Source organism: Sesamum indicum, linkage group LG9, assembly GCF_026168435.1.
Source record: "Sesamum indicum cultivar Baizhima isolate 11 linkage group LG9, ASM2616843v1, whole genome shotgun sequence".
NCBI lineage: Eukaryota > Viridiplantae > Streptophyta > Magnoliopsida > Lamiales > Pedaliaceae > Sesamum > Sesamum indicum.
This window is the reverse complement of record NC_142665.1, coordinates 21,339,212-21,357,392: the sequence shown is the minus strand read 5'-3', so window position 1 is coordinate 21,357,392 and position 18,181 is coordinate 21,339,212. Positions and strand designations below refer to the sequence as shown.

General features: G+C 34.6%; 2 protein-coding genes across 2 annotated transcripts; one reads left to right on the top strand and one right to left on the bottom strand.

Annotated features, from left to right (window-relative positions):
• The first annotated feature begins 891 nt into the window (after positions 1-891).
• LOC105177859 (malate dehydrogenase, glyoxysomal) lies at positions 892-5,044 on the top strand. The gene is made up of 9 exons (XM_011101130.3): positions 892-1,248; positions 1,560-1,775; positions 2,169-2,483; positions 3,315-3,404; positions 3,486-3,569; positions 4,255-4,290; positions 4,379-4,468; positions 4,584-4,678; positions 4,800-5,044. The coding sequence occupies exons 1-9, from the start codon at positions 1,171-1,173 to the stop codon at positions 4,870-4,872; spliced, it is 1,077 nt and encodes a 358-aa protein (XP_011099432.1). The 5' UTR covers positions 892-1,170; the 3' UTR covers positions 4,873-5,044.
• An 8,507-nt stretch (positions 5,045-13,551) lies between these two features.
• Positions 13,552-17,542, bottom strand: LOC105177860 (Leucine-rich receptor-like protein kinase family protein). The gene is made up of 2 exons (XM_011101131.3): positions 14,800-17,542; positions 13,552-14,195 (listed from the first exon to the last, which is right to left on the bottom strand). Exons 1-2 carry the CDS (start codon positions 17,387-17,389, stop codon positions 13,759-13,761), a joined length of 3,027 nt encoding a protein of 1,008 aa, XP_011099433.1. The 5' UTR covers positions 17,390-17,542; the 3' UTR covers positions 13,552-13,758.
• Positions 17,543-18,181: the final 639 nt, after the last annotated feature.

Below are 18,181 nucleotides of genomic sequence, written 5' to 3'. Positions count from 1 at the left end.
CTTCGATGTGGAACAGATGAAATGATCTTCACAAATCATAATGTTAACAAGCGAGTCCTTGAAGTATTTAATAATTTTCTCCCAAGTCCTAACTAGCTATCTGTACCAAATACTTGGTCCTAAAATCAGTAACTCACTCTTGGTAATATAGATAGAAAAGTGGGAGCAACTGTTGTTGATGATTTTTGTTTAATATCTCACGGGATTCCACTGCATATGTACGTAGAGGTACAGGGAGGGAGAATTGATGCCCATCTCTGTGAAGTCTGAATCCTGATGCCGACTTCAACCAATGGCGTCAAGCTCAGCTACCACCAAGGCCCAAGCACCTGCCGCTGGCTGTATATTCCCCTCCTCTCTAATTCTGCTTTGTATACCCATTACGATCATGTTTTCATGGACTTTTTTTAGTTCAGAAAATAATAATCATATGATTATGTCAATGTTTCAGTAAATTTAATTATAGACACTCGACGTGAATCTTGGGTTGTTGATTATAGTGTCGAAAATATGTCATTTCCTATACTGATACAATTGAATGATTTTTTTAGTGTCGGCTCCTTGTAACATGTCGTGTAGTGTTTTTTTTTTTTTTGATATAAGCATACTCAACATACTTACCTATACACTTGAGTTTGAATACAAGTCTAAATTATTGGACTGTCCATCCGGATACAACATGTACGATTTTTATTTTTATTTAAATGTTTTTCTAGAGGTGATTCGGGCTTTTAGCTTGGGCATCCAAGGGAAACGGATCGTGAACTTGGGTATTCTGGGCTAGAAATAGTTTTACGTTTCTGTAACTAAACCTTGAGCCCCAATCTTGAAAGCCCATCGGCAGCTCCGAGTGATAGTTTACTGCGAAAGCGTATAAGATAATGCAAAAAAATGAAAAAACAAACGACCCCCATACGGAGACAGCTCGAAACCAAATCCGAATCCACGCATCCCAACGAGCCTGTGGCATCAGCTTTCTCTTTCCTTTGAATTTATTGTTCTTACCCCTATACGATACAATTTAGTCCCATTTGTATACTTGTATATATACGCTGTACACACCGGGACTCTTTAATTGTTTCTGGTTCGCTTTCATCAACATCATATGCGTATTGTGACTCCAAGAATTTGCTGCTTACACTACGTTTGGAAGATTCTTTGAGTGCAAGTATGCAGGACGGCGCGGATATTCATCAACGTATTGCCAGAATTTCAGCGCACCTCAATCCTCCCGCTGATCGTTTCCGGGTTTGTGTTTTGCACTTTGATATGCTTTTTTTCGCGAAACAAGAAAGAAGTAATTGATTGACTTTGATATTGAGTTGAGGGTGCGTATGAATTACTGGTACTCCCAATTGTGAAGTTGTCCTGCATCTTAAGATATTATTTTGGTCCCTAGGCAGGCGAAGATCATGATTGTTTGAAATTCTGGGATTCTCGGACGATTTCCTTCTTAAGCTGCTTGATTTTATGTTGATTTTCTTCAGAAAAATATTGGGAAAAAATTTCAAATTATTCCCGGGTAGGGCTGATAATTTCTATGTGATTTGGATTTAAAGGTGGAGGGGAGTTCGAGCGTATGGCGTGCGGATTGCCGGGCAAAAGGAGGGTCACCGGGCTTCAAAGTGGCAATATTGGGGGCAGCTGGCGGGATAGGCCAGCCGTTAGCAATGCTAATGAAGATGAACCCATTGGTTTCGGTGCTTCATCTTTATGATGTAGTCAACACCCCAGGCGTCACCGCAGATATCAGTCATATGGACACTGGTGCTGTGGTAATGTCACCTTGTCATCCTTCTTAAGTTTCCATTAGCTTATTATTCCATTTTTCTCCTTGATTTTCCTTGAGCAATTTGATTACTGATATTGCTCTAATTCTATGGTTCAAATTGATTAGGATGGTAGTATTCAAATGGTGCCACGAACTGGTCTTTCTTTGAACATTTTTGCTTTTTTGGTTAATTTGTGATTTTGAGCTGTTATGCGTGTAACCTGTGCCACGGAAGAGAATGGGATGGGAATTTGTTCAATTTTAGGACTCTCCTAGTTTATGGCGCCCACTTCAGCTGCTGGATCAACCAATATTTCGAGCTATCATTAAACAGTTCCTTTTACAACCATTCTTGAAACTTTGCCAGTAGAACTTGACTGATTCTTTTGATATATAGGTTCGTGGTTTTCTCGGGCAAAATCAGTTGGAGGATGCGCTTACTGGCATGGACCTTGTAATCATTCCTGCCGGTGTTCCGAGGAAACCTGGAATGACGAGGGATGATCTTTTCAACATTAATGCAGGAATAGTTAGGACTCTTTGTGAAGGAATTGCTAAGTGCTGTCCTAAAGCCATTGTTAACTTAATCAGTAATCCAGTGAACTCTACAGTTCCAATTGCAGCTGAGGTCTTCAAGAAGGCTGGGACCTATGATCCAAGACGACTTCTAGGTGTCACAATGCTTGATGTAGTCAGAGCTAATACATTTGTGGTAGGAAACATATTCATTAGCACATTTACTCTTATGTTGTTTTTGAATATCCTGCTTTTAGCTTTTGACCTTAGACTCTTTCTTCTTAAAGATAAATTTTTTATGTAGTCTCAATTTTTCCTCTCTTCACATACTTGCACTTGAAAACCCCATATCTTCCTCAAAGTGGTTCTTATATACTTATAAGTTACATAGTCTGACAATCCGGTGGTAGATTGTTTATATTTTAGTTGGCTGCTATAATTTCCACTTCTAGGAATCTCTAGGCTGGTTGCACTCTTAAATGTGGTAGTTCTATTGTTGTTTTCATTCACCAGAATGTGCAGTTTCTAATTTGGTCACTGGTATCTGTATGTAATGCAGGCTACCACAATTATTCTTTTCTGCCTACCCCGTGATTGTCCTAAATTATTTTATTTAATCATTTTCTTTTTATTTATTGTGTGTTATGGAGCATGGCTGAATTCCATTTGCGCCAAAACCTGGAGTTCGTAATTGGACTTCGTTACTGCATGGACATCAATTTGTTGCTGGAAAAAGATTTGCATTGCTGGATTTAGTATTTTGTTGATAAAACTAGATTCATTATTTTTTCTCTTTAAGTTGGAAAAGTGCAGAAGTCCCTCTGGAATTTGACAAGGGACCTTGTTTTTTACAAGGTTATGCAAGCTGCCGCATTATTTAATTTTACAACTATATAAGTTGATCGAATTACACTTTTGCACTTGGCTATGCATCCTTCTGTAAATTAACTTTCAAAAGTACAGCTCCATCCTTTATGCATGTAATTTGACGGATCTCGTTGCATATGATATGTTTTTGTGCATAAAGGCTGAAGTCTTGGGGCTAGATCCACGGGAAGTTGATGTTCCAGTTGTAGGAGGTCATGCTGGTGTGACAATTTTACCTCTTCTCTCCCAGGTCGAGATAATAACAGATTTCATGAAGTAATTCTTAAGACTTTGCATGCCTACATTCATTTCATTTTTCTGTCGCATGTAGGTTAAACCTGCATGCTCTTTCACCCAAGAAGAGACTGAGTACCTGACATCTCGCATCCAGAATGGTGGGACTGAAGTTGTTGAGGTAGGCTTGCCTCTTGGTTGGAGGTCTTACATAGATATCCAGTAGTTTTATGCCATGAGGAAGTCCAAGTATTTATTTAAGAAGCTAAATATAGTTCCCTGTTTGGTAAAGTATTTTTGAACTCGATCATTTAAATAATCAATTACAGTTTTGTAGGAAAAGCAAAACAAAAAATTTCAGAAAAAAATATCCTTTTGCTAGTGAAATTTCTTCTCATCCCTACGATTTGTATGGAAAATTGTCTCTATCTCATATTCATTTGCCAAATATGTACTATGAAATTCGTTCTGATATAAATTGTTACATTGAATTTCGAATAAACATACCAGTATAATAATCTAAATCAAACATGTAAAATTCTAGCTGTATGATATGTGAGTATGTTTTACTTGAGTGGATGTTGCCTCACTATTTTTTCAAAGAGCAAGAATCATGTCACTCCAACTGGAACGACCATATCGATTGAGTTGTTGCCCTGATATTTTGGTTACCAGCCCTCCATGGGCGAAAACTCTGTTGTTGGCTTTTGATTTACATAATGGTTATGCTTTATCTATTTATTAATAGTGGTATGTTCACTATGATTGTTGACTCATGAACCAAATTAGTCCCTGGCACGTATTGAATCTTCATGTTTCTGTAACACCCACAATGACTGACTAGAAATGACTGTTTTATGTTGCAGGCCAAAGCAGGTGCAGGTTCTGCAACTCTTTCTATGGTAGGGTGCTGTTTTTACATTATTTTGTTTTGGGAATGCCGAGAATTGCTCGCAAATGTTGAAGAAAAAATTTCAACAAATGTTACAGGCATACGCAGCTGTGAAATTTGCTGATGCTTGCTTGAGAGGATTGAGGGGAGATGCTGGTGTTGTCGAATGTGCATTCGTGTCTTCTCAGGCATGTTTTTACTTGTTCTGGTTGTTTGATTAGCCATGTTGATGTTCCTTGATTGTATCAACTAAACCTATGCTTTTCTACCTCATGATGCTAAAGTTGTCGAGCTCTGTCTCAGGTAACTGAACTTCCGTTCTTTGCTTCAAGAGTGCGCCTTGGGCGCAATGGAGTCGAGGAGATCTACCCACTCGGTCCACTAAATGAATACGAAAGGTCTGACGGAATACGCTTTACGTCATCCAGTTATAATTCCTAGGTTCATTCCTTATAATTTGTAGAAAATCTTGGAATTTTGATTCTTATTAAAATCCCACTCGACTCTTGCTATTATCAGGGTTGGTTTGGAGAAGGCAAAGAAAGAGTTGGCGGGAAGCATTGAAAAGGGTGTTTCGTTTGTGAGGAAATGAGCATGGAGCTTTAAGGAGTTTGTCGACCAGCGTAGCTTGCATCCTCAAACGATCACACTTCCTGTAATAAGTGGTAGTCCTTGTTGTTCCTAAACTGGACAGCGACTTGAGAACGCTGATGTACCCTTTTTCTATAGAATAATAAAGATAATAGGTGAATGGATCCTCCCAATTCTCATTTCTCTCTGCGTCTTTTTGTCGGAGGTTTACCTCTATACTAATATTTAAGAAAAGACCACCTTCTCTCACAAGTAACACTTATAATATGGTAATATTAATTTTATTGTTACGTTGATAAAATCTCTAAATTAATTTTTTTTGTTGTTGCTTTCTGTTTTTTTTTAAAATATAATATGTTGGTTTATATATATATTTTAAGATATAAAATATTATTTATTATATACTTATATGAAAAATTCGGGAAAGTTGCTGCAAATACGAGGTTAAATGATACTAGAGAAAAGAGACCGTCTCACCATACAAGTCTAAAGCCTTACAATTTTGTTTGTGTTTTATTTTTAATTTTTAAAACAGTAATTAAAATAAATTTATATTTATTTATATATTTTTTTATTAAAAATATAATAATTTAACACTATAATTCAATATAAATATATAAATATATTTTTATATGAAAATAAAAATACATATTTTCCAGTTAAACGTGAAAATGAAACACAAACAATCCGGCCTGTTCGGCTAATGGATTTACTACTTGGGCTCCATGTATGATATATTAACTATAGGTTGATCACAGCAGGACTGATGCCCCAATCCCATCTACAAACAACAACGCCATCAATTTTAGAATCCATCCAACAACTTCGACTCAGCATACTTATTTAAGAGCTTTATCGCATGTTTCAGCGTAAATTTTTACATTAACTAATTATTTACTTACAGGATGAAATTGCCAAAAAAAATCGTGCTTTACTACAACTGACACCCTCATACTTATCGGATTAAAATTACAATTTCACCAATCAGATTTCACAAAATTCATGATCCCATATTAGGGTTTTCTTTAAGGAAACATTTATAGGGTTTGAGTCATGAATTAATATCGCTTCAATGATTAGATCAAGACCTAATCGATCAAAATGTGGGGATTGAGCATGGGTTTGCTGTGTGGACAAAACCATTACCATAGAGAGAAATCAAGAATCAATCTGATTGCTGTTCCTTCATTACAACATTTCTACTGCGATGTAATGACTTTAATTATTGTGCTACCTTCATTCACTTACATAAATTGATGCAAACTGAAAAGCTGCTTTTGCTTTTGTGGAAAATATGTATCAAGTGTATCAAACATAAATGATTTCCAATCTCACCCTACAATTGCTCTACATGTCCGATTTCCTGCAGTACATGCAATGATAATTCCATCCCCTCAATTTCTTCTTTTGTCCTCTTTCTTGCATTGTTTGGGTGGAGATATAACGTTGTTGTCGTCTTCATCTTCCCTGTGTAGGTTGCATTATTGCGTAACTATATACTTTGATAAATATATTATACTTATTATGTAATTAATTTAAAGTTAATTAAACTCAGACCGAAATAATTTAGACCCTTAAGGTTTTAATTCCTATCAATAGTATATATTTTATTCGGCAAAATTATATAAGAATTGCCGGGTAAGTAGGGATAGATTTGGAATTTCACTTAAATTTTTTGCTGGCCTCAATATAGTTTAATCTAAAATCCATCCTGCACGTTGTATTTGTAATCTTGTAAATTTTGCATTTGAAATAGCTCTAATTATAATTTTGAAAACTAGAAGAAGAAAAATGAATATCATTAACCCTGAAATTATTACAAAAACTCATAAATTATGGTTCTAACCTTAATTAGTCAAACAACCTCCGGTCTCATTCCACACAATAATAATAGGGTTTTGTAAAAGCAGAATATTAATTTTTTATTAAAATAAAGAATCCCATATTTCCGTTTTCAACTTTAATGAGGTGAAATTATTACAAGTTGGTAGTGGAAAAAATCTCTTTTGGTTCACTTTATATATATATCTTTGCCCCCCATCTCTGTCCTGCTTCCCACTGCCCTTTTTACGTTGAATTTTCACTACTTTCTAAGTATTGCCCATCGCTTTACTTTTAGCTTTTCAGAATTTGCCTCGGACTCTTCAGTTTCTCCAATTTACAAAAAATAATAGAAATAATTATATTTATACGATTTTTTATTTATGATCTGTTTACACAAATTATTTATATTTTTTTATATAATTTCAAAAATCACTTATGATAATAAAAAAAATAAGAATAGTTTGTGTTATGATATTGATGTTCCTGAGGTATATGTGTAATAATCCAAAAGGTATGAATAAATTGTGTAAAAAAAACCATAAATCAAGGGATATAAATATAATTATATCAAAATAATAATACGTAATAATGTTAAATTTGTCACAATCAGTTGGTAAGGACAGCAATTTTAATTTTATTTTTTTAACCTCAAGAATGATTTTTGCGGAATTAATTAGTAATGGTTAAGAGTTATGTACATATATATAAATATACATCTATATTATAGGTCAAGGGAGAGCACCTCTTTGATTTTTCTTCTTTTTTTGGTATGTTTTTTTATATTTAATTTATTTCTTAAAATTTTCGTCTAACTTTTCATCCCCATTATCTTTTGATAGTTATTTTATTTTAATTTTCTTTCATTTTTTCTATCACCATTTTTTTACAAATTCAATATTAATTAATTATTGTATATATACTTTACTAAATAATACAATTTTATAAATATTTTATTTTAAATAGTATTTACAAAAATTGCACAAGTATAGGGTGAATCACAAATTACTAGTATATATTATTTAACACCTGACAATTATCAACCAATATTAATATTATGTTGAATGGTCACAATATAAGTATCACTAAATTGTCGATATTGTCGGTACGTCATTTTTTGTATTATTGAACTTATAACGATCATGATTTTATAATTTAAAATAAAATTTTTGTCATTAAATATATGTAACTAATGAAACCATATCAAGCCATCTACACATGAAAAGCTCAAAAATTTAAGCCGTAACATGTTTCGTTGGGTGTTAATTAGTACCAACTTAATTAGAAATTAAGAACAATGCATGTAAGAAATATTTATTTGTTTAGTAGTATTTTTTTGTTCTATTTCTTTAAATTAAAAAACAAAAAAGCAAAGCCACTTTCTAAACTTTTTGAAAGACAGTGAACTTTTTAAAAAGGTATAAGGGGTTGTATTATTTTTTATTTTAAAAATATTTATTAATATTTTTATAAAATGACAAATGCAATTAACCCATAAAGTAGTAGAGTGAGACGTCGAACAGTTGAATTTTTGAATTATTGGATTGTTAATGTAAGTGTGAAAGGGGAGCAACAGGGGCCAACGAAAGAGACTAGGATGTCTGATTACAAAATATTCATGGATTCTCCCAATTTCCTCTTACTTTATTGCCCACAAAAGGTTTTGTCCTTAAATTCTAGTTTTAATTTTTTTAAGTTGATGAGTTGGGATTGATTTTGATCGTTGTTACAGTTTTTTAACCAGTGTTAAGTGTTAAATAAAATAGATGTAAAAATTTAATTTTTGACCACGACTAACTAAATTTCGCTATTATTTTACATATGTCAAAAATTTGTCATAATTTTTATTTTTTAACTAATATTTTAATTATGTAATCATGATTAATTAGTATTTATCATAATTTTTTATTTTTAACTATAGTAATTAATTATTGCGCTATTATTTTTCACCGATTTGTAATAGTTGCATCACCATATTCTATTATTTTATGGCGGGTAAACCTTACGATTTGAATTGTATTGATTATCTGTGTTAATGATGTTTCATTTTTCGCATGCTTAATTAATTTACATAAATATTTTCAAAAGGAGAATGTAAAGAAGAATTCATTATACTAAAATGATATTAATATCTTAATACGATATACGTTAATTAATCTCATTTACTTGTTTCAAACATTCAATCACATTAATCTTTAATCTACATTATACTTAAATATTTGAGATGCAAAACTTCCAAAAATGTAAGCAAGCAAGTGTAATTTTCCTGCATGTCGTCTTTATCATATTTGTCATGTAATACTCCTTTTGTTTTGATCAATAGTAACATGTAATAATTTCAAGCATACAGAAAATTTGTATTGTTTCACGAACAAAGAGGAGTTCACAACATTAACTTCTCCAAAGTTTCATGCATGGGAGGGGAACAAAGTATAGTAGTAGATTGCAGCAGTCCCATCAGTGACTGGCATTGAGCAGTCAATCAAGCAATGACTCACTGTACATCACCAGTGCCCTTGCTACACTGTTAAGGATGATCGATGGCAGGTGTTTCCGGCAGATACAGACACAGACACCTCACATAGGAAAAAATTGGGTCGTATATTTGATCCGTGCGTCAAGTGTAGTAGTTGGGTTGACCTTCGGAGTGCCTGATTTTTACTGCTCACTACTCAACTTTCATATACTGAGTTGGAACAGTTAATAATGGGCATTCCTTTCAGACAATGTTACTGCAATTTCTGCACTCTTTCAAGCATTTAATTCCGGAAGAACCAAATCAAACACCTGCTTTTTTCATTTACTGCATCCGTCCCACCAAAACTAAATGCATCATTTAATGGGCCCCTTTAATTTAATTGCAAATAAAGGTTTATGCTACTTATAAATTTCAAAAAAAAGAATCGAAAAAATAAAAATCGGGACAACAATAGAATGATCACATAGCATGGGATCCTGTTAAAGAAATCATACTAAATAAATAAATATAAAAGCTCTCTAGAATAGAATTAGAGGCAGAAGGAGGCTTAATTTACAGGTATTTGCCACCACCCTATTCAAACTTTTACATGGACAAAGCGAAATAGCATCCATCCATCAATCAATCATTCTCGTCCAATCTCATCATCTAAGGGAACAATACTTCCAAAGAGCAAAAATCCAACGGTTTCCCGATCGCCAAGTTATCAGTATGTCCTCCTGTCCCATCAGTGCCCATCACCGACGATGCTATATTACTCCTTCTGTCACAAAATTAACATCACATTACGAAATTTTCTCTCTAAAAATGATACACAATTTCAAATAAAAAATTTTCAAACAAAAAAAAAAAAGATCGTACATCATTAATCTTTTGTTTTTTTTAAAAACAATTAAATAAAAAAATAATAACGTATTATTACAATCATTAATATTAAATATTAATATTTAAAATATACCAACAACAACAATAATAATAATTATATATTATTTATTAATATAAGATAATTGTATTTAATAGACAACAACTATTAAATAGAACCAGCCCACACATTTGTGGGGTTAAAACCCATGATTTTAAAATCACAGAATTTCAATTTCGCCAATTAAATTAGACTTAATCGACTAATAAGCAGAGAGTTAATTTTATCATTTTTTTTCCTTGTAAAAATGATCAATATTGATCTCTCAATTCCTTGTAACCACCGAAATCCATGAAATCTATTTCAAAGGTGCAAGATAATTATTTTTTTTATTAATAACAATAAATAAATTACAATAATTCATATAAAATAAAATAAATATTCATATACTCGATATCAATCATATACATTACATCGAATTTGTTCATGAAATATAAATTTTAACGTTAATTATACTATATATTATTATAAGCCCAAAAAAGAATTGAAAACAAAAAATTACAGTGAAAAAAAAAAGAACAAGAAATTTGAGAAAAAGAGAATTGGAGGACAGATTTTAGAAAAATAAAAATTGCAAGAGAGTGCATGAGAAGATGAGATGCAATTGCAAGAGAAGAGACAAGATGGTACTGATATCGATGTACGTGCGGTTTTCAGATATTATGATAGATCAATTAGTGGAATTTAGACCCAATTGTTTGTGATTAAATTATTCATAATTTATTTGGGTATATACGTCCCTTTCTACTTAGTTACCACTCAGCAGCAGTCCATTTTATAGGATTCCAAATAGGTTAATAATGTACTAGAAAAGTGGCAATCATCCGCTCCTTCTGTCGGTCTACGCTGTAGGCCCCCAGTCCATTCTTGGACTCTCAGTTTTGCTATGTACACATGCCACTCACACTATTCTAAATTAAGATTAATATTTCAAATTTAAGATCATCAATTCCAGCTACATTTTAATGTACAAGTGTTTGGGTGAATTTATTATCATTTAGGGATAATTATACTTCTTTTTCATAAGATTTGGGTGTAATTTTTATCTCTTCTAAAATTTGCTTTAATCTAATAAATAAATTTTTTTATTAGTCAAATTTTATTGAATTTGCTAATATTAATAGAAAAAAAGAATGAAAATTGATATTTACTCCCGAATGATTTATTATTGAATTTTTTTGGGCTAAACTACCCTTATAACAGTGAAGACATACTTCTTCACATGCATTAACGCGTGAAGACGTGTGAGGGTAATTTGATTATAAAAAAATTTATTTAACATACAATAAGTCAATTGGGGATAATTATAAATTTATTTTTTATTTTTTTATTAATATCAATAAATTTGGTGAATTTTAACTCACGAAATGACTAATTTGTTAGACGAAAGCAAACTTTAGGGATGCTACATGTAATTTTCCAAACTACATAGGATCTACATGTAATTATACCAAATTTTAGGAGAGGAGAGTGTAATTATCGCAATTAATTTATTTTGTTATTTTTGCTATATTTTTATAATGATGTGACTCGATTTGTAGTTGAATTTATTGAGAATCTGACATATAGATCCAATCATATAATTATTGTTACTATAAAAAGACTTAGATATTTCTTTTGAAAACTGTTTTTTCTCCTTTTTTTTTCGTAAAATTTATTACAAAGCAGAATTGGTGTAATTTGTAAAATTGGGTGAAAAATGTGTAGATTATGAGTACCCAGTGTTGGGGTTCTATTATTGGTAGACCGAAGAAACGTGCCCAGGAGGAGTGGTTTCTTTTTAGACCAATAATTCTGGTGTCTTATGACAGAATATTGTGGGGACTTTATGTGTCTGATGTAACAACCGAAATAATTGGGACTTATGGTGGTATCATTCATCACTCTAATCTTGATCCAAATAATAAAATCTAAATAAAATTAATTCAAAATATACAAACACTCCATAATTTTTTTTAATAAAATTATAGTTACGTTCCTTTTAATATTATAATTATAATTGCAATTACACTCCTTATTTAAATACAAAACTTACACAATACTTTCTTGAAAAATATTGAGGTGTAGCTGTAGATTTGTAAAGCACAAACGGTATTTGTATAATTTGATCTAATCTCGAGAATTTACCCAATAATAAAACATTTGATTGTTAGTAGGACTGAAATTTACTTTTATTTTTTTTATTTGAGTAAGAATACAATCCTTAGTCCTAACAATTTTAATAGTTAAAGTTAAACATTGTCATATACATATACGGATTCTTCAAGTAGAAAATAATTATTATTACAGACATTTTAAATTTTTCTAACCTTATTGATTTAAATAATTCATAATATTATATTTAAAATAAAATCTAATGTTTTATACGCACACTGATACCATAAATAGTTCCATCAGGGCTTTAAACTACTCATTTTATCCAATAATAAATCCCTAAACGTAAATTGACATAAAAAATATAAATATAAAAAAATGTAAAAATTTTAAGGTAGATGTTTGAGTAAATAGAGCATGATGCTGCCTCGAACAATGCTACACCTCTCCAACCAAGCACTTTGTCTCCCAAAACTCTTAAAATTATATCATAATGTTTGGATTCATTTTCTAAGTGGAGATAGAGAGAAAAAAATAAAAATAAATAAGTATTTATTAAAAATAATATGTATGTTTGAATTTATTTTTAGAGATAATTTGAAATAAGTATTGTATGTTTAATGTTGTGTTTTGAAAAATAAAAATTACTGTTCATTGTCAAATCATGTTTTTTTTATATATATATTTATGTATATGTATACATATGCTAAAACAGATAAAATCATCCAAATAAGGTATTTTTGTATGATAACAAATATTAAATATATTTTGACTCATCCAAAAATAACTTAAAAATAAAAATAAACATAGTGTATACTTTTGCATTTCTTGACAAAACTGTGTACGTTGAGGCTTCGATTTGTTAACATTGGAAATATAAGAAAGAAATAATAAAATAAAAATAGTGCTATATATTATTAGAGATTTAAATGTGTATATAAGTTGTAGAGTGAGGAAATGCAGCAAAGGGGTGGGGTGAGGACAATGAGCATTAATTGAAGTAGATTTTGTATAATTAAGAGAGAGTGAGAAAGAGGTGTTTATTATAGTTTACTTGCTTCGAAGGGAAAGGGCAGAGCAGCAGCAGCAACCCTAATTGCCTCGTGCTTCAGTAGAATTTATTTCTCATAATGAATACCAGAAACGCCACCCATAAGTAGCGACTTATTTAACAACCAAACCAAACCAAACCCCACTGTCTTGGTAATTGATAGCTACTGCACACCACTCCATACACACTCACTCAGTCCAATCTTCTTGGTCCCCGCCCAACCCCCATTTTCATTTTTTAAAACAAACCTGTCTGTAATCCACACCCCCTTAGTTACTACAGCTCTACTTTGCAATAAGAACAACCAGCGACATCAACAAGATAATTTATACTACTTTTAGAAAATACCCCTCACTGTTTCTGTACACAAACTTTGAAACCAATGACCAACATGTTGAAGTCAAGATTAAATAACCCAATCCCTAATGAAATACAGGACCAAGAAAAATAAAAAGGGCAATAAGAAAATGAAGAACAGACTAATTAGCTTATCCGAATTCAAGAAACACCATTGATGCCTTCAGATGCTGAGAAGATCTGGTGGTGGTGATTGGGATGCCTGGCGATTATGGGTTTTTGTTTCGGTAGCAGGAGAATCTACGCTAGAGTCGGTAATAGTTGAATCTCCCGGTTTGGCAGCGGTTGGCTTAGGAAGCTCGGTTAGTATTTGGATGACTTCGCGCATGGTGGGACGCTCGACTGCCTGTTCTTCTACGCAAAGCATTGCTACGTAGAAGACGTGCATCACTTCATGGAGGGGGACCGTGGGGAGTCTTGGATCAAGTACCTTGAGAACGCCTTCCTTGTTCCCGTCCGTCATTTTCCTAACCCATTGGACTATGTCCACCCCATCGCCAAACTCACCAACTGGCTTTCTGCCAGTAACAAGTTCTAAGAGAACCACACCGAAACTGTATACATCGCTCTTCTCATCCACCTTGAGTGTGTAGGCATATTCTACAGAGAGGGATAATAATCAAGCAACAGAAGTTCACTACTAGTGATCATTTAATGTTATTTTTGTCTATTCATTAAAATTACAGCTATTGTAAGAAAGAAAGAGTTTAGTAAATTTTGGGCAAGTATAGGCAGATTTTATAAATCATTACTGGTTAACATTCAGACACAGATCAAATAATGCTATATAATTTACAGCAACTGTAACTTTTGCTATTCAAGAAAGTAAAACCTGCAATAAACTTTGCAACCAAGTCACGATCTAAGTCATTCAGTATCGTTTTCATGGGAGCAGTCTCATTTAGAGACACCTATTTTCATATAAATTCCGATCAAAGGTCATGGATTTACACCTAATTTTTTCAAATGGTAGTTGAAAACCAATGACATGAAAGAGATTGATTTCAACAAAACCAGGACTAAGCATGTTACTTTGAAGCACAGAATTCAATTCGATAGAACTTCTAAAACAAATGAACAGCGACTAGATCTCGAGTCAAAAGTTGAGTGTTAATTTTCAACACCATGATTGGCAAATTAACAGGTTCAGCTACAGTCATAAGAATAGTAGTCATAAAAATTAATCAAGATTGATAGTGCATACCTGGAGCAATGTATCCATAAGAACCAGCAATGGCGGACATGCACTCTGATGTGCCGGAATCTTGCAAGAACTTGGCCAGTCCAAAATCAGCTACATGGGCTTCAAAATTAGAATCTAGGAGGATGTTGTTTGATTTGACATCACGATGAACAATCAATGGTGAGCAATCATGATGAAGATAGCAGAGGCCCTTTGCAGCCTCCACAGCTATCTTATACCTTGTATCCCAATGCAAATGACCTCCTTTCTTGCCGTGAAGCATTTCCCCCAAGCTCCCATTAGGCATGTATTCATAGACCAAAAGATTTGTTTCGTGATTGGAACAGAAACCCAATAACCTAACAATGTGCCTGTGCCGGATCCTCCCCAGAGTCTGTATCTCGGCATTGAACCCATGATCATGGGAAGAGCCACGACTCATTGCCGGCAACCTTTTCACAGCTACCTGTTCACCACTTGGCATCAGTCCCTTGTAGACAATACCAGCACCTCCTTTACCAATAATATTGTCCTCTTTAAGACAATCCAAGACATCATCACAAGTAAAATCCAATCGTTGGAAGGCAGTAAGCTTCCAAGCACGAGCCTCGCTCGCCTTCTTCAATGACCGTGCTTTAATAATTGCAGCCACCGCAAACACAATCGAACAAACAAGCAACCCAATCACAAGCAAAAGCTTCATAGAAGGAGAGAAAGTCCCCTTCTCATGAGGCCTTCCAGCACCACTGGCAATGCCCTCTTTGCAAGGCCCCAAATATGGTCCACAAAGATTGGGATTGCCCAGAAACGAAGTGTAATTGAAATAACTAAATTGACCAGTCCCAGGAACCAAACCAGACAAATTGTTATATGAAAAATCAACAGAAGTTAAACTCTGCATGCTAGCAATGGAAGAGGGAATGCTACCCACCAAATGATTTCTTGACAAATTCAAGTAGTTCAAAATCCTCATACCAGTAATCTCTGTTGGAATGTCACCAGAGAGCTGATTCCGGCTAAGATCAACGAACGTCAGCAGCTTACACTGGCTTATCTCCGGTGCAATGAGGCCCGTGAGCTCATTGTGGCTGAAATCCATCTTTGACAGCTGCTGCAACTTCCCTATTTCAGCTGGAATCCTGCCGGAAAACTTGTTTCCATCAAGCAAAAGCTTCTGAACACCAACAAAATTCCCAATACTTGGCGGCAGCGGCCCGGTGAGATGATTATCCGAAAGACTAATTTGCCCCAGACTCGTGGATAATCCATCAGTCTCCGGGAAAGTACCAGACAAAAGATTATCTTGAAGCTCAACTTGAGTTAGCTTAGGCAAACTTAATAGCCCTTTCGGAATGGACCCATTTAGATAGTTTTCCCCCATTCGAATCCGAGTCAGTGACTTGCACTGTCCCAGTGACTCAGGAATAGGGCCGAACAAGAAGTTCCCTAGAGTAATCAATGTGCGCAACTGATTGCCGTTGCAGAGATTTGGGGGTAGATTTCCGGTCAATTTGTTTGAACTAACATCTACTTCTTGAAGATTTCCATTAGTTCCCAAACTCTGTGGAATGATCCCAGTGAAATTATTCTCCCACAACTGCAAAACCTCCAGCTCCGGCAACTCCCCAATAAAATCCGGTATCGAGCCGGTAAGCTTGTTCCGGAAAAGATTTAAGAGGGTCATATTTTTAAGCTCTGCAAATGAGGGCGGTATTTCACCGGAAAACATGTTGTTTGACAGATCCATAGATTTCAAGCTCTTCAAGTTGCCAAGCTCTGGTGTCAAGCTGCCGGAAAGCCCGTTCACTTGGAGGAAAAGAGTGTCCAGATTCTGCAGATTTCCTATCTCCGGGGGAATCTCTCCGGTTAGCCCGCAGTTGGCGGCGTCAAGCCGCACCAACTGCGACAAATTCCCAATCTCCTTAGGCATTCCCCCGGTAAATGCATTGTAATACCCAATGTAAAGCTCCTTAAGCTGAGTCAAGTTTCCGATCTCCGGCGGTATGGCTCCAGTGAGCTCATTGCCCGAAACAGCCAAGTATTCAAGATAAGGAAACGAACCAAACTCCGGCGGGATTTCACCTGAAAAGAAGTTTCCGCCAAGATGCAAATGGCGCAGATTGGCAAGCAAATAAGCCTTCGAAGGGAAGTCCCCGGTCATGTTATTATTGTAGAGGTCAAGAACTTGGAGGTTCCTAAGGCGGTAAAGCTCTGGGGGGAAGCTGAGGTTAAACACATTGTTGGAAAGATTGAGGTAGCGGAGGTTGGGTATGTCGGAAATTTGAGGAGGAACAGGACCAGAGATGAAGTTGGCGGCAACGGAGAGATTGACAAGGAACCGGAGTTGTCCCACGTCTGGAGAGAGCGTACCGGTGAGACTGAGGTTGGAGATGTCAAGTGACGTCACGTGCCGCCGGGAAGGATCGCACGTGATTCCCTTCCACGTGCAATGGTTGGTGGTGAGGTTCCACGAGGCGAGTGCGGATTGCGGGTCGTCGGTGATGGCGGCCTTAATGGAGAGTAAGGCGCGGTATTCCGACATCCGGGGCGGTCTTGCGGCGGCGGAAGGGCGGAGGTGGAGAAGGAGGAAAAGAAGTATGAGGAACCGCATTTTGTACAACTTCAGCTTTCTTCTTTCTCTTACTATTTCTTCCTCAAGATTTTATGTTCGCGAAGAAAATCAAAAGAGGAGAGAGGAAGTGTTGAGTGATGAGAGTGAAAGAAGATGAGGTTGCGGGGGAAGAAGTGCGGGGGGCGTATTTTAAATTAATATGTTTATTACCTTTTCCTCGTTTGTCCTAATGTCTTTTGGGGGGTGTTTGGACATTGGAGTTTGGGAATCCGGAAAGAGAAAAAAGGATTTGTAAAAAGAGGATTTTGAATATTTGATTCACGGTTGTAAAAATCGAAGTATATCGTAGGAATCAGGGAAAGCTGCACCCCCCCCACCCCGCAGTAGTATTATTTAACTTTTACAAAAAGTTGGTCGAGAGGAGAATAATCTTTTTTCTTTAGGGTGTGGGTGGGGAAATTTTTGTCCAACAATTAAATTTGAATTATTCATATAATAAAAATAATATATTTTTTATATAATTAGTGTATAATTTAAAAAATAATTAATTATAAAATAAGTATAATATACTAATTTATAATTGAATTAATTTAATCGAATCAAGTTTAAATTAGAATTTTTTCGATCGGTGTTCAAAGTGGGTGTATTTGTGTTCTTCAGAAAAATGTGCTCTTTTCCCTACAGTGTTTGCAAGAGGAAAAGCTTAGCTTCGATCATTGCTTGCTCGCTTTTCTTTTTTTCTTTTTTACCTCTGGGCAAAACAAATTTGAAGCATGGGAATTTTATTTTCCTTTTCTTTATGGGAATGGTAAATTATGGCCAGCTTTACTC